Here is a 17,135-nt window from a genome sequence, read left to right as displayed (position 1 = left end):
AATGTGAGGACCGGACTGGCTCGAGGTAAATGACACAGCCAGCTTCCAATAACTGCCAGGACCAAGTAAAAAAGAGTGCTTGATGGTGAGTGCATTGACTTTTGGGGCAAAAGGCCATTCTAATTGCACCTGTCTATAAAAATGCCAAAAGAAAAAAACAACTTTACCCATGCACATTGACCGCATTTGGCGCTAAACTTGTGCTGGCCACAAAAACGAGGCAATCCATTTTGCAGGACATAATTTCTTTTAACATTAAAGGGTGAGGGCAATGGGTGTTCAAATTCCCACTAAACATGTCGTTTTGGGCGGGTCCTGGAAAGTGATGATTTTGGAGTTACGTGGGATTTCATCCATCGAGGATTTCATGAATTTTTCACTTGTTGTGGGATTATTTTGTCGCTCAGTGGAAGCAACGCGTCAGGTGCGAAATAAATCCCTCATGTCATCCCCAATCTGCTGTTAGTCATCCTTGCTCCCACAGCTAATAACCCCTTCATCAACGGTAAAATGTGACAAGTTAGGAAAATAGTTCATTCCAGCAGGCCGCAGAGCAACAATCTCTTCTTGCTTCTCCCTGAGTTTACAACAGAAGAATGCGACATGACTTTCTTCACGTCACAGTCTATCATTGTCATATCGTGTCAGTTCTTATAAAGTTTATTTTAATCTTTGTGTATAAAATATGAATAGATAGACACATTTGCATTTTGTTTGTAGAAATTATAACATTGTGTTGCATGGTTGCTAGCTCACTTGCAATCTGGTTAACAGTGTGCAATAACAGGATGAAAAAAACTTATGGTTGAAAACAAAAGTTGGTTGAAGATATATTTTTTTTCTTGATAGGTGAGTGAAAGAAGCATAAAATCACTAGATATCAACGGATAGTCAGCTGCTAAAAGATTAATAGATGCAGCAGTCGACCAGGATATAAAATTCTGTTGGAAATACTCTGCTCTCTGGTTCTTGGTTGAAACCATCACTGTCATTTGGCAAGATGGTCGTCAGCAAGTGTTTCATGTCAACAGGCTCAGCCCATCAGTTACCACTGAATGTGCTTGTTAAGAGGAACGCTATTTTGCAGGCGGACTTAAAAGTAGCTCTCTAAGCTTCTCTTCCATTTCGGCTCTTTCTCAGGTCATTGTCCTCGCTTTAGGTGGCTGGATCGATGGTAGAAAAGGTGACGTATTGATTATATCTGTGTCTTCTTCAGGCAGCCGCAATTGAACATGTCGGTAATTATCCTGTGACATCACTACACTATGGAGGAGAGGCATTGTGCTTTCCATTAAGAAGATCAATAATAATCATTTCACTCGTACAGCTGTTCAAAGCTCAACATATGTCTGAAGTGAGGAAGCATTATTTGTACTCACACACAAAAGAATCGATGTGCTAGCTTGTATGGCGTATTGTGAATATTCTGTTGCACATTGAGCAAGACAAGAAGATAGACAGGGAAAACCAATGCACCCATTATGGATACAGTCACGGACAGCCATTGGTAAAGATTGACAGGACTCACAATGTGAAATGTGAAGTAAACAAGCAACTGATTTCACGCTTCCCACCCACACAGATACACATGATGGGCTGCATTGCAGTTCCACAACACCTGCCCATTGGCCCTGGCAGTCGTTACTGGATGTGGCGCTGCCCTGTATCAAAGGTAGTGAAGCAAGGTTATTGCTCAGTGATAATTCTAGCAAGAGAAAAAAAGGAATACAAGTGAGTGTAATGCCACTGTGATGTCAACAATTGTGAGAGCATAACTATGGTGCCTCTTTGGTTTTGTCAGGAATATGTTGTCAGAAAGTGTCTTAAGTGAGGGCAGATGCATTATGCAATAATTTCCCAACCGCATGTTGCATTTATCCTATATATCAATATATCTCTCACGGGGTACTGGAGCCTGTCATAAAACATTTCCCACTTTTTTCATATCTTTCATCTTTTGTAATTTGCTGAAGATTACACCTATTCCTGCGTGCGAGTGTTACTTTAGCAACATCTCCGTTTTTAGTGATTGTTTCTCACCTGTCTTTGGCCTCTGTTGTTAGTCCTTAATGCACTTTGTGCAAGGTCAAACGTGAAGCTGAAATCATGGCTTGCTTCTGTCAACTAATAGCCAGTGTGGTCTAGTTGGCTGTTGTAGTTTGCCATTATCTTTAACATTTATTATTGTGTGTGAATGTCAAGAGCCATTTTCCATTGCCGTTATCATGAACATTTATTTTGTGTGAATGTCAAAAGGTGAGTAAAGTGACTTGTACATTTTATGCAAAAATATGTAAATGCCCATGCGTGTATGATCAGTTTGTGCTAGCATGTTCTTAAAAGTTTTTATAAGACTCATGAAAGGTAGTTTGTTCGTGTTGAATAACCAAATTATTAAATACAGTCATGAATGTAACATGGGTCCAAAATTATGTATTTGCTCGATATATGATGATAATTTGTAGACAAATCTGTGTCTGTGCTTTTAGTACAGAACCATAATCACTCAATCCAAAGGGAATGATACTGTGTGTTATTTTATGACCATTTTCATTTTTATTCCAGATTTTGCCTTTTTTCACCAGGGCTGCAGGTGTTCACTGCAATAAATACATGTATTCTGCAGCGAATACAGAATACATGTATTCTGCATGACTAAAAATTGGTCTGCAAAGAATATTGCTCTAAAATGTTTTTAATGATACAGTTAAATGTTGCAATTTAACCCCTAATCCTTATTAAACATTAAACAAAATGAAAGGAAAATGGTGACATTCACCAGATCTGGTGGCACATTGCACTCCTAGGATACATTGCATTTGTTCATAAATAATAGATGGGTGGCTCTATTGGATTCATGATAAAAGCCCCTCTTCTCATTACATCCCTGATGTATTGTAGATTTTTGTGCAGATTTACTATACAACCACTTCAGAGGAAAAACCCATCAGCATCAATGTGGTACTTGGACAGTACCTAATTTAGACAACAGATAAATGGAAAAAAAAAAAAACTATAATGTATAAAATACAGTGTTGGTGATGGTAGCATTTTATTAGTTTTGCTTTGAAGCAACCACATTTATTACTTTCTGGTGAGATATATTTTTTAATGAATTACAACATGCATAATTTTTAGTCAGAATTATTTTTTTTAATACAACATTGAATAGTGATGAATTGAAATGAAGGACTGTTATAGAAAGCACAAACTGTGGCGGTTGAACTTTGAATTTTGATTTTACAGCGCCAAGTCCAGTCACCGATGTAACTTCATGGATGTTTTAATTCCATGTGTTCAGAAGGGAAAAAAACCGACATATAACACTGGGAGTGTTAGTGCTGTAAAACAACATAAATAAAACGAAGATTCTCTCTTTCTTCTAGTTTAGATAGTAAAACAACAAAAATAAAACAAAAGTTCTCTAGAAAAGGAGTGCACCTGTAACTAAGGCCTGTGTGTAAGTGGTTGTAATATCTTTACTGCCCTTATAAAGAGGTTCCGTTTACAGTGCTTGTAGTGAGAGTTAGATCCAAGACAGCTGAACCGCAAACACACGGAAGAAGTGTGTGCGTGTGTGTGTGCGCGTGCGTGTGCGTGTGTGTACGTATTGTATGTGTGTGTGTGTGTGTGTGTGTGTGTGTGTATATATATGAATATTGTGTTTATAGTTAAATGTTATGGCTTCTTGTTTACATCACTCTACTTTTATAGTGACCATATTCCTTTGTGTCTTTTACTTGACACTGGCAAAGTCACCTCCATGTTTCATCATGCAGCTTCAGAGACTCAGGGGAATACAGGACATACGAAAACAAATGAATACAGGAGCTAAACACGCTGTGGTTGCTACTGACAGTTCATTTACAGCAGCAGTAGGGAGTGGCACATGGAGGAACAAAAGCTGATTCAAATGCACTCTCAGTGGGAATGCCAGCCGTGGTCACTAAAATGTGCAAAAACAAAAATAATCAGATCCTGGTTCAAAAATTGCCTCAACACGCAAGAGGAGTTTTTGTTCATTTGCACCATAGGTTTTTTGAGATGTTTCTCTCCTCGTAAGTACAATAAATATTTCAAATAAAGGGAGACATCAAGCACAATCATGGTTTCACCTCTGGCATTTTGTGACTTGCTTTAGTGAGCTTTGGAATTTACAGATTCAGTAGGAGTAGTCAAGATAAAATGAGTTCATGGCCACTTTCTTGTTTGTACGAGCATTCTTGGGCAAACACTTTGGGAGTGTACTTGCAATAATGAGGTCACTGGTATTTTTCTGCAAACTATAAAATTCCACCAATGTGTATGTCAACAAGAGGCAGAGAGAGAAGCTCCTGTTTATTCACACCAGGGGCACATAATTCAAAGCGGTTATTTATATGAAAATTCAACAGATAGCATCTGTAAATGCAATTCAGCTGAATCCCTCTCCAATTTGCAAAGGCTCAATAAAAGCTTTCACTAACACTTATTTTTTTTCTGTCTTACCTTCTATTTCAACCTGTCAGTCATCACCTCACCAATTTCTCTACCATCTTCTCTTATGCCCTCTTGAAACAGTCACCGATTGCCATCTTTTGTCTGCAGCATATGCATAAAAGCTGATATTCCGAGGTGCTGGGAAGAGCTCGCTGCAGGAATGTATGATTACGAAGTCAATTCATAAACATTGCTTCCAAAGAGATTGCAGAGATGAAAACACCAATACCACAATAAAATCACACACTCAGCCAGGGACAAGTCATTTGCCCCTCGACGGAGCACCACAAGCACCAGGCTTTGGTGTATATGCATGAAACTAAGGCAACTGGCTGGTGGGAGACAAAAAGGGAGCAAAGTGGAAAAACAGTGCTGGAAAAAGCACCAATAGCTTATTTCACAAAAACGTTTTGCCAAAATTGACTCGGAGAAGTAATATTCAAGCCGGATTGTACCAGCCATTGCCTTTCACACGGAACCCACTTGAGTGGCTTTTTCTTTCTTTGTGCTTGATTCATGCGGAAGCGGCTCCCCGCCAATTGATGGTTAAACGTGATGATATCTGCTCCAGTATGGTATGGCAAAAGAGAGACAGAGATAGAGCGGATTTTCCCTATTCAAATCGACACAAAATGACTCAAGTCCACTTCTATAGCACAAAAGCCCTTATTGGACACAGTCCCATAAATAAAACATAAAGACCAATAACTATTTCATATCTTTAGAGTGCCTCAAAATCCCAGCGGGGAAAATGTCGAATAACAGCATGACAAAATCTATGATTTTGGGAACCTGCAGGATTCCACAAAGAGAGGTCATTGATATTTAAATGGTGCAGCTTTGTGTGTAGCGAGAGGGTGATGGGGTGAGAGCTGCGTGTCTTCCAGCAAACTGCGTGATGTCAAAAAAGGATTATAAAGTTGACTTTTAAAATAAATGACTTCATGAATTCCAAAAATAACTGTACATTAAACATTCAATCCTTCTTGCGTGACATTTGCCTTTTTTGAGAGTCACAATGATAAGTCACCGTCTGCAATAAATATATTAAAGACCATGATGCAGATTGCAGTTACTCGGTTGACTGTTTTATTATGATCATAATTAGAGTAATGAAATAACTTTGGTCGCGATCCTCGTTAAGAGAAGCGCTTTAGAAAATGGACAATGAAATATTTGAACACGACAAAGCTTTGTCATTTCAGTGGCCTTTTACCCAGCAGTCATTCTCATTCAAACAGTCCAAATCCAATCCAAATTATCACCAAACTTCCTACAGACCAAAGAAAAACCCAGTGTATTTTACGCATAGGGCACACAAGCATTACATGCATGGCGCCATATGTCGCTAATAGAGAGATTTCTTTCTCTCCAGTAGATTGCTTTCAACAGCAGGGCCAGGAAGGCCATTAGAGGGACAAACACATTAATAATTGTATTAAGCCATAAAAGAATCAGCTCAATGGGACCATCAAAGTATCTTGCACACAACCAGAAGCTATGCCACAATGAAAACTTCACGCAATGTTGCTTTCTGAAAGCTTCCATATATATAAAGAAATTTATGAACTGGAATAATGCCGTCGGCGTCTTCTCTTGCTAGATAAAATAAGAAATACATAAAAAGGATCTTCTAGTGAATAGGAAAAGGAAAGTTTTCAACTCACATCGTTTGTCTTGATATAAAACAATACTGTCATGCAATTTTTGATCTCTGATTTCAAACACATTTGTTAAACTGTTTACTTTTTTTCCCCACATTTTTTATGTGCTGCTGCTTAGTCCGAGATATTTCAAATTGGCACTACAGTGCATTCAAGTTCAAGAAATCTGTTTCCCAAGACACCATATATGTATGTCCTCCTAAAGGCTAGACAGTAGTATTCTCGTTGAAGAAGGGGTGAAAGAGCTTTTGGAGGGTCTTCCGAGTTGGGTCACAGCTCAAGTTAATTGGGGTGATGTGGTCTTAAACACACTGGTGGAGCAAGGATTATTTTTCTTTTTGGTGGCCGTGAGGGGACTAGGGATTTCTCTGGCGGTCTGCAACACATTTTTTCTTTTTTTTACTTTAAATATTATACAGAAAACGCTTCCTTATAGGTCCCCTTCAGGGGACAGGTGAAAATGCAGTAGTAGAAAGTGTAGTAAAGAAGTATCTTAAAATAACCAAAAGTCAATTATTTGGCCTGGTAGCTGTGGGGTCCAAGCATCCCGTGCCCACCCCCTTCCCCCAGCTCTGCCAGTGTTTAAACAGAAATGTGTTTGATGCAAACCTTTGGCAGCCAATGGAAATGCTCATGGATAATGTATTGTAAAACATGATTATATCAACAACGATAAATAAATTGACCTTGTTATTCCAATACTATTAACTGCTAATCGTAGGTCAAAATTCGCTAAAATTGCATGACAACACAGTGACAATATACAAACCGATAATACATTTGAATACAGAGATGAACTTTTTTAGAAATTGCTGCAGCTTTGTGACTTATTATGCAGCAAAATGCAATTTTTCTTCTCATGGTGTTGGTATGAGGCCTCTCCGCTCTCTGAGACAGATGTTGATTTCGGCGCCGCCATCTACACTCCTCCTAATGAGAACCCGGGGGTAGGGGTGAGGGTGGAAGCAGGTTTTTCCGAGAGGTAGCTGGCCCAAACACTCGTGTATAGGCACGGATTTGCCAAAATCACCAGCAGACATTTTTAAAGTGACCGCATATAAACGTGACAATTGAGCGAGACACAGGTATCGGCACCCTGGTACGGAGACATTATATAACAATAGAAGTGTGCTTGTGAGAAAGAGCAACCTTGACAGACACAAACACACACACACACACACGTAAACACACGCACTCACAACTAGAGTACGCAAGTGACAAGATATTCATAGAGGGCAAGGGGAGCGACATCAGTCTCTAGTATGTGTATGTGTCTCATGCTCATCCATTTCTGAGGGTTTTTATCATACCCGAATTATGAAAATGTTTTGCGTCCATTAATACACAAGTATTGACGAGAGAGGGAATCATGAAATTACATCGACATGAAAATGATTTAGCTGTTCTTGCCAGATGTCTGAGTTCTGTTTTTTTGACTAATTATGTAAACTGTAAGCTTTGTATGTGTGAATGTTGAGCATTTTCTCACACAAGAACCGCTGTGGCTTGTTCACACACATTTTGCCCTGATTAACACCTCCATTCAAATCAAATCCAAAGAGTCTCCTTTGAGGGAAAGATGAAGGCAAAAGTCTGATAGATAAAAAAAATAAAAATAAAAAAAACACTTAAGTACTCAATCCAAATCTTTCCAAATGGAGAATATCAGTGAATTCTCAGGGAAAGGCTGAAATTGAGAGCGGAAGATGAAACGAGAAACATATCCTAAGGGAAGTGAAGAATAGTGATAAGACCTGAGTAAGTCTTCCTCTTCGTAATTGCCTCCGTGCTAATGCTTTACCAAGAAACCAAGTGGGAGAGCAGAACAGGATGATCGTCAGAGATGACGGAGGAGATAAGATTTGTGATATCATTGACAAAGACAGAAAAATAAAATCCATAGATGGCGCTATGACAGAACAAAGGGTGAATGAGTGGAGTGAATGGATGCAAAGTAGTGGGAGGAGCAGGTACACAGTGACCCAGATCCTCCTGCACGTTAGCATGGGGTGGGGTAGGGGAGTCGAAGGCAGCATCTGCAGAGAGTGAATACAGGATGAAGAAGAGACATACAACATAGGATTAGCAACAATTACAATGACCGGATAATAGAAGGAATGTTAAATGTCCAGCAGCTGGACTCAATCACTCAAGGTCATGTGATCTTAAACTATAGCTCACTGTAATTTGAGGATTTGTGCATGCATTGGCATCCATACTGTTTGGTCTCTCTTCCCTGCATGGAGAGAGGAATGGCGTACTGTCAAAACAGAAACAACCTAGACCTAGTTCATTTGCATCAGGAAATACACACGCACACACAAACACAGTTTACCCTCTCGTTTGTTTCTATGTAGCTGTTACAAAGGCTCAACAACTGAAGGAATTATAATTTGTAAATATAGAAATACATCTGTAAAAAGCTTTCCACACAAATCTTAGCCCATCAATTTGGACAATAAAAATGTTTGCCATCCACTCATAAGAAAACAGACCATTCTACTCAAACATTTATTATCTGTCAAACACTTGAGGTTAAACATTTATGAAGCAATTGTTCCATTCTGCTTCTAATGAGCACACCCAAAAGTTTAAAAGGTCTTCTGATGGTGTGGGGATCTTGTGGCTGATTTCATGAAGCTTCTAACTTTACCTATGGATATAAATCTGAATTATTCTCTGTCTCTATGTGCAGTCCCCTACTCACCTTTCCTTCAACCCTGAACAGAAGTTCTGTAGAAAATAGATTGATGGTAGTAAAACAAAACAAAAACAAGAAAAATGAATTTTGCCATTGTCATATTTTTCTCATCAAACTTCTGACCCCTATTTGCATGAATGTAAGGAGAGCACCCTATTATTTTAGAAAAATGACCATCGGGTATCGCTTTGTTGGACATATTAAATGTATTTTATCATTAGAACGTCGCACATTCATGGCCCATTTATGCCCATCCATCTGTCACTCATCAATCACCGCTGGAGTTAATCACATCTGTGACAGCCTGACAAAACCGAAGTGTTTTCTCACTCATCTCCGCCCCTCCAATCATCTTGCACACTTCTATATGTACACGGCCACTCACAGCAAGGAACAAGTGGAAACAAATGCTTAAAGTCCACTGGTGTTTGAACAATGAATTACTTCATTGCAGCGCATTTCAGCACCAAGGACAGTTCCCTACTTCAATTTTGCTTTTATTCACATGCACACTGTCCCACTGCAGTGTGGTTATTCTAAAAAAATATTCAGTGACATTGCCAAGGAAGCATAACGACTTAACATTTCACCATCAATCTAGTTCATTTGGAAATTTCAAACATGTATAAATCAATATTTAAATCTGCTATCGTCAGCTAATAAAGAATGCGCTTACTTGCTGGATGACTGCCAGGGGGACAGACACTGATAAGATACACACCCATCGTGACTAAATAAAGTTCTTATCATTTAATGCATACGTGCAGGCTGAATTTTAACTGCTGAGCAACACCGTGCAGATAATTTATGGCTTATGTAAAATATGTTTGCGTGAGCATGTGTCATTGCGCAAACACTTGTGATATGCACAAGTACAGTACAACATATCTGCCAGGCCCACTTCAGCTTGTCAATCGCGAACATGTCATGACAGTAAATACTTTCATGCAAAAAAATGGATGGATTAGTTCAAACAGAGTAGAAAAAGGATTTACAATGTGTGAGCATTTAACATCAAGGAGTAATCGTGATGGGGTCACACAAGCTTGTGTGGTTAAGCTCACGCCATGTGGGAATGTGCAACAAGAAGGAAACAATGAATGCCTGATATATTTGTTTGTGCAGGCTGCCTGTGGATAATCATCAACCTTGCAAAACCTCAGCAAATACACAACGATAATGGTTTTTGTTTGGGCTGCGTGTGTTGACTGCCAATTAACACCAAAAGAGATGTAAAAAAAAAAAAAAAATAGCAGTGTAATATACTAACAATAACATAATATGTAATAGAGTGTATTTATGAATTAAGGGTTAAGTTCAGCAACAGGCGGATTTTTTTTCTGGTCAAACCTAAAAGGAAAAAAGGGAACATTACCTAAAAAAAACGGATGTGCTAGAAAACAAATAAAGACATTTTTAAATCAACACTAAAGCCATCTCTGATTAAATTGTGCTGTTGACCAGTGATATCAAAATGTATGCCAGATTGGTCATAGTAATTTAAATAGCCATGATAAACACACCTGATCAATTTGTTGAGACTGATTGTCAACATAGTCATTTGTTTTAGATCTGCACGAGTGAGGCCAGCATTAAGTGTGGGTCCTTCTTCCAATTTTTCCAATTTGTGGGGCAAATCAATTAGTCTTGGCTGTCTGAGTGACTATCTACTGCCAAGACTGGACAAATAAAATATGATGAGGAGACAGCCACTCACTGTGCAGTGCATCCAGGACTCTTGGCAACTGAACAATGTGCTTGCACACACATATTATAAAGCACCCTAATTTGACATTTTAAACAACAAAGGAAGGTGAAAATAGAGGGGGGGGGGATCTCAGCCGCTGAAAAAAAAACGAAATCATCTGTAGTATGTGAAAAGAAAACCAACCACGTAATGAGTAGTGAAGGAAAATTATGTTTGGGTCTCTTTTTGTCTTGTGAAGCTCTGAATACCTTTCCAGTGACAAGGTAACTGTGCTATTCAATGAACCTATTGTGCATAGATTTGGAATGTGGGAGGAAGCCTGGGTAGCTGGAAAAACACAGGCATGCTTGAGAAAGCGTGAACGTCACCAAGAAGGGCCTGAGCCAACATTTAAACCCAGAAGCTCTTGACAGCAAGACGGACGCTGAGACTGCTACTTCACCACGCAGCCCAATTTCTTTTTTTTTTTATTGAATTAGATATAAAATGTAGTCCAAGTATTTAGTTTCCTTTCATTCACCAAACAAAAATTCCATGATTAAGTTTATTTTGGCGGCAGATTGTCTGCATGTGGTGGAAGAGAAATTTAGGGTTTGTGATAAAATACATGCAGACAATAAAATTTTGTATGGCGAAAGAAGGACTGGTGGTGTGTGTGAAGAAGGTATTATTCATCCTTTGGTCAAGGACAGTGCAGTATTAGAAGACTGGAGCTTTAATGTTGAAAGTTGGCAAGTTGTTTTAACTCCATTAACACAAGCACTTCAAGATTAATAAACAGCTTTTACCTTCAAGCAATAATCGTTGCAAATAGAAAGCCATAAAATTCAGGAAATTCATTTGACTTAATCGCTGTTTTACTAAATAGCATTGACTAAATGTGATTCAACTAAATGTTTTCTTTTATAATGTTAAGTGCGGTTTGTGGAATGAAGAGATTATGACTGTAAGGAGAAAGCAAATAGTACAGTATTTTCCAATGGTGCTATTGAAATGTTTGTTTGTGTGTGTGTGCGTGCGTACATATATTATTGAGTAGGGTATTTATTTTATGTATGCATCAAGCAAGAGCAGAACTTTGAATTCCATTGTATTTATCATTAGTATATAGTACAAGGGCAATCATGGACATGATGACATCCACGCGTTTTCTATACGTCTTTGCCTGTTCAGGGTAAGAGCCGGCCCCAGCTGACTTCAGGTGAAAGGCTGACTGCAGCCTGTGCAGTGTAAATGGTTGCATATTTGTGCTCTTTGTTCGGAAGGCAACCAGTCCGGTAAAAGGCTTCTAACCCTAACCCCATGACCCCCCCCCCCCAATCAGTTGCACCCAATCAAGAGACTTCTAAGCAATCATTTGGTTAATGAACATTTGTCCATAATAGTCACATTTGTCTCCTATTGTTTGCCCAGGACAGCAGTTGAACTTGCCTGAGCGCAGTACCCCGCCACCTCCCATCAAAGCAACCATCTGCAACCCCAAATGAAAATGGCTACAGCACGCAAGCGCAGAGCAAAGCAGCATTATTCGCTATCTGTCATGTTCCTCCATATTGCTGAGCCTTGCCCGCCTGACTGCAATGGCCCAGCTTGGATTTGGCCCACATCTTGTTTCAAAGCCTTAGCGGAGGATTTATAGCATGCCCTGTAATGCATGGCCACTGACTCTCTCTCCAATAAGCAAAGATGAATGTGCATTGGATTTTCTTCCTACCCCCATTTCAGATGTTGCATAAACACAACACACACACATCCACACACACATGCAGAACCCCTGTGTTTCAAACTATGGAACCCGCGTCAATTAAACGTGATATCCCGAGACAACACTATGTCAATGAAACCTAAAGCTAGTTAAAATCTGGCTGTTGTTTCTTACATGTAGATTTGGCAGTAGAAATGGACATAATGAAGCTGCAAAAATGTCCTAACAACAAAGAGAAGCAGTGGGAAGCTGAATTAAAGTACACTGTGTCGATAATGAGCTATCTAAATTCAGAGTTTATATTGCTCGGAATTACACAAAAGCGTGGTTCCAGGCAGCACTGGCAGAAATTCGGCAGCTTTTTCTGCTTGGCTGCCTGATGATTTTCCCTGTTGAGCAGCGACAGGGTCGGTCGGTCCTGGCAAAAGCCGCTGAATGTATCTGCGGGGCAATATTTTAGGTTATAGCGACATCCTTTTTGCATACTTGGTGGCTGTCAAAATGTTGGCTGCAATCTGTCACTCTCCCACATGTGCTAGGCCAAACATACCCCAAATGCATCCATATGCACAGCACAGGATGTTAGCTCTTTAAGCCCTGATTGCTGACAACTCTGAAGCACATACTAAGTGGATACACACACATTTAGACACACGCGCCGACTTTAAAAGGATGACTGGAGGGTGACAGCGGTTAAAGGAGGCTGCACGTCCACGCTTCCCTGGAACGAAACGGTGGCTAAACAGAAAATGACAGCAGTGGCGGCTCTTCAAAGTTATCTGGAAAACAGCATTGCATACTAGCGCTACAATAGCGGATCCTTTAGCACATATGACATGAAAGAACGGTTTTAATTTTATCAATTGTCAGAGGTGTTGGATTTGCAGCTATTTGGAGATTGTTTCTTGCTTGTTCTTTAAACCTTGGCTGGTGAAGGAAACAAGAGTCAGTCTTGACAAATGCTTGACTCACTATAGGTTAGGATTACAAGGATTTATGATAAATTAGTGTAAACAATCATATACGTAGGGATAATCACGTAATAATATGCTTTGGTTGATGTTTTAAACTTTTTCAAACATTTTAACTCCTCGCCGTAAATTTAAGGGTCAGATTCTAAAGATTTTTTTTTGAGTCTGTTCAAATTCATATTCTCATTGTTACTATGTTTCGTAAGACATACACTTCCTACAAGCTGTCAACCATAGTTTGACTAAAACCTAGTTTTAGTTACCTATTCCAAGTGTTTACAAACCTACTCGACGGTTAAGGCATGCTGGATGTACCGTCATTTCCGAATTATAAACCGCAACTGAATATAAACCGCACCAGCTGAAATTAGGGGGAAATCCTTTTTGTTCATATATAAGCCGCACCGGACTATGAACCAGAGGTGTTTTAAATGAAATGTCCTCAATTCTATTACCTGTATTACCAAAAAAAATCCTCTTACAATATCATAAAATCAGAGAAAGATCCATAGATAAGACAAAGCAGACTATAAGCCGCAGGGTTTTCAAAAGCTTGTGCAAAAAGTAGCGATTTATAGTCTGGAAATTACGGTAATTGTGGTATTTTACCGTAAGTAATGTTTTTGAAGAGCACCAGCACGCTACACCATAGAGATAACTGCACAAATTAAATATTAAAGTAAAAAGTCAAGGAAAAATTCAAGTATTTTGACACACAGGAGCAGACAGAGGTGGGCGCTTTTAACCCTACTTGTTTGAAGTCAGGAAGCCAGAGCCGGTCACTAGAAGAGAAAATGGAAGTAAAAGCAGTGACTGTGACAAAGGCATGGAGGAGTCTGGAGAATAGTCAACACAACACCATACAGAGTCAATTGGAAATACAGACTCTGGTATTATTTGTGTACGCCGCGGTATCGACTGTATTTATTATTTATATTTGCTCGAGTAACTTCAACTTGGTAGCACAACAGCTTTAGAGACGAAACAGTCGATTGTGCTAAATAATGCATGAAATGTTTAAACACGGTAACATTCTTGAGCTGCCTTTTCCATGCATGAAAATTTTACGCTTGTAATATGCACAGTAAAAACTACGCGACAGTTGTCACTTATTTGTTTGGCTTCGGAAATACCCAAAGACGAGAGGGTGTGAGATTCAAACTGCAGATGATACATTCTGATTGTATTTCATATTTGAACTGGGATGTACCTACGATCTAATCGCTTTTTTATGACACCTACTATGTAAAGGGGTTCTAGAGGTATCAAAGAATACTTTACATTTTTGCTCTCTGACCTTTAAATCGATACTTGAGGAAAATTGGTATACTTAATACAGGAAAGAATAAATCCACCTGAAAAGTAAAATTATCAAATGAAATGTTTTCCACAAGAAATTTTCAAAGATTGACATAATCAGCAGGATTTCAAGCCCAACAAAACTAGTAGACTCTCAGCCATCCCTATACCACAACTTTTGCTACTATGTTCAACTTTCAGCCAGTTTTCGCAATGCCCGTATTTTTAAAATCCTTTGTCAATCTTTTTCACTCATGTTTTAAACTTCTCTCATCTAAAATGAATGTCGCTATGTAAAATTTCTTCAATAGTGATCAGTAATTTTCCTTCCTACAACCAAGGTCATTTAATCCCTGATAAATGTACACATAAAGTAAGTCAGAAGACACACAACACTCTCAAGTTGCTTGTTCTCAAGATGCAAGGTTAAAGCTTAAATGTGGGGGCCAGGTCAAGGCCCGCTTGTGTTTTCACTGCAGCTGGCCAAGCACCAACAGGGAGACTCTTACCTGTGTCTAAAGGCAGCAATGGTGACGTCTTTACACACTCATCGTGTCTCAGGACAGCCGGGGCAAATTGACAGGTGTCACCTTGTTATTCTCCTGAGCCAAAGCCAAGCTCAGTCTGCAGGGAGTTGATTAGCAAGAACCTGTTGCCACATTTACCCACGGCACAATGCCAAACTCATGAGAGAATCGAGCAGACATGCTGCATTGGGGACATTGGTAGACCTAAAATTAGTTCAGCAATGAAGCGAGACTGCCAACAGTATGGCACATATTTATGAGATCTCGATGTCATTATCACATATCTATGGCTTTGGGTGTTTTGGAATTCTGATGAGTTAATTACAGCTGTATATTGAATTAGTGTCTAGATAAATCCCGTCAATGCTTCATTTATGTGCAGGGTACATAATGCATATGCTAACTTAATTAAACATAGATTAAAGGAAGTCTGGATTGAAACAGGGGAGAACATTGTTGCTTAGCGTTATTGTGCTGGTGATGGATTTTTGTGACCACAAACAATACAAACAATTGCATCTTTTCATTTCTTTCAGTAGCACTGCTGATTCAATCACAAATCATAATTCAATGGGTCCAGAAATTACCGCAAACAATATTTGCATTGTTTCTTTCTCCTTCAGCTTATATGAAAAAATATGCCACCTTGTGTCGTCATTGTGTAGTGCGCTGTTGTCTACGTCTTATTGTTTCAATTGCAAACACAATAAAATTGACCACAATAGTATGTTGTAGTAAGTAATGGGATATGATAAATATTAAATAGCAGGGGTTGCATAAGGTATACAATAATATAGTTTTGAATAATTACTACATCTATGCAACACCTTGTGGGAGGTGGGGTAAAAAACAACACTTAAAATGCACTAACAAGTCACTTTAAACCTATAGTACAAAAGAAATGGATGCACCCCAAGATCACACTAAAGATATGAGGAGCTAACTACTGTTTTGATGTCGTTAAATAAAAATGATCCCCTTAAGTGCTATAAAGTACTGTACTCTCAGCAAACACTTTCTACGATGCACCTGCACAATTTGTAAAGAAATTCAAATCAAATTTACAGTGCTGCAGAAATGACAATGCTATAATAATAATAATTGATGATGATGAAAAAAAGCTTTTTGTATTATTCTATTGTGCATGTGTCCCATCGGGTGCAATTCGTTATCATGTGAGAGGATGAGTGAGGTGAAATGACAGAGGCAAGATCAAATCTCAGCAATTATGAGTTATCTGCATCACAGGGGCAGCTCTGTATCGACATACGCCCCATCGCCTTAGAATCCCACCACGCAGTACAGTGATGTTGCTCTTCACATGCAGTATGATTTACAGTAATAGTCTTTCCTACCATTGGAGTGAGCTGCGCTCAATCCCAGAGCGACCACAGCCAACACACCGGCTGCTGTCAGCATCTTCTCGGTGGAGACCTCTTTCCTCTTCTTCTTTCCTTTATGGATTTATCTCTTTGCCCTCTTCTGCCTCTTTCGCACTCTTGCTGTTGTTCACTCCCCACTCGGTCTGAGTAAAGCAAGGACACGTCGCTGACTAGATGTGGGACAGCGTGTTGGGAAAGACGCAAACCCGGTGCACCGTGCGCGTCGGCGGATTGGGAGCAAGTGGAGAGCTTTCTGCTTGAGCGGGACGAGAAGCCGGCAGGAGCCCGGGACTGGACCGGTGCAAACGTCACAGGGAGGAGAGACGTGCATTATTATTTTTTTCCCCCATTCTCCTTGCAAAAGCCCTCCCTCCTTATTTTTCACCCGCCTCCCATCCGATGTCCTCACACGCTCACACGTTTCCAAGCAGGATCGCCTGACAAAAACTCATATTGCTGCTGCCGCTGTTGTTGTTTATTCCTTATTGCATTTTGCTTACAACAAATCCATGCGTGGCAGCACATCTGTTAAAACAATGACTATAGTCGCCAACTTTTGCTACTTTACATGTTATAGGTTATATACGGGTATCATTCAAAACTTTACACACAGACATATCATGCATGATATATTGAAATACATATATTTCAATCAAGACGCAAAGTTGAGTGTGTGCGTACACTCTACTGTGTCACAGA

At 39.5% G+C, this 17,135-nt stretch overlaps 1 protein-coding gene across 1 annotated transcript in view; it reads right to left on the bottom strand.

The window, feature by feature from the left end:
• The window catches only part of LOC119133092 (calsyntenin-2-like), a 138,304-nt gene extending 121,469 nt beyond the window's left edge, over positions 1-16,835 (bottom strand). The window contains exon 1 of the mRNA XM_037268765.1: positions 16,410-16,835. Within this exon, the coding sequence (XP_037124660.1) occupies positions 16,410-16,473 (64 nt within the window). The 5' untranslated portion in view covers positions 16,474-16,835. The remainder of the gene's footprint in view (positions 1-16,409) is intronic.
• Between the last annotated feature and the right edge of the window lie 300 nt (positions 16,836-17,135).

Source organism: Syngnathus acus, chromosome 13 (genome assembly GCF_901709675.1).
Source record: "Syngnathus acus chromosome 13, fSynAcu1.2, whole genome shotgun sequence".
In the NCBI taxonomy this organism is placed as follows: domain Eukaryota; kingdom Metazoa; phylum Chordata; class Actinopteri; order Syngnathiformes; family Syngnathidae; genus Syngnathus; species Syngnathus acus.
Note: the sequence above shows the minus strand (reverse complement) of the source record. Positions and strands in the feature narration are given on the sequence as shown.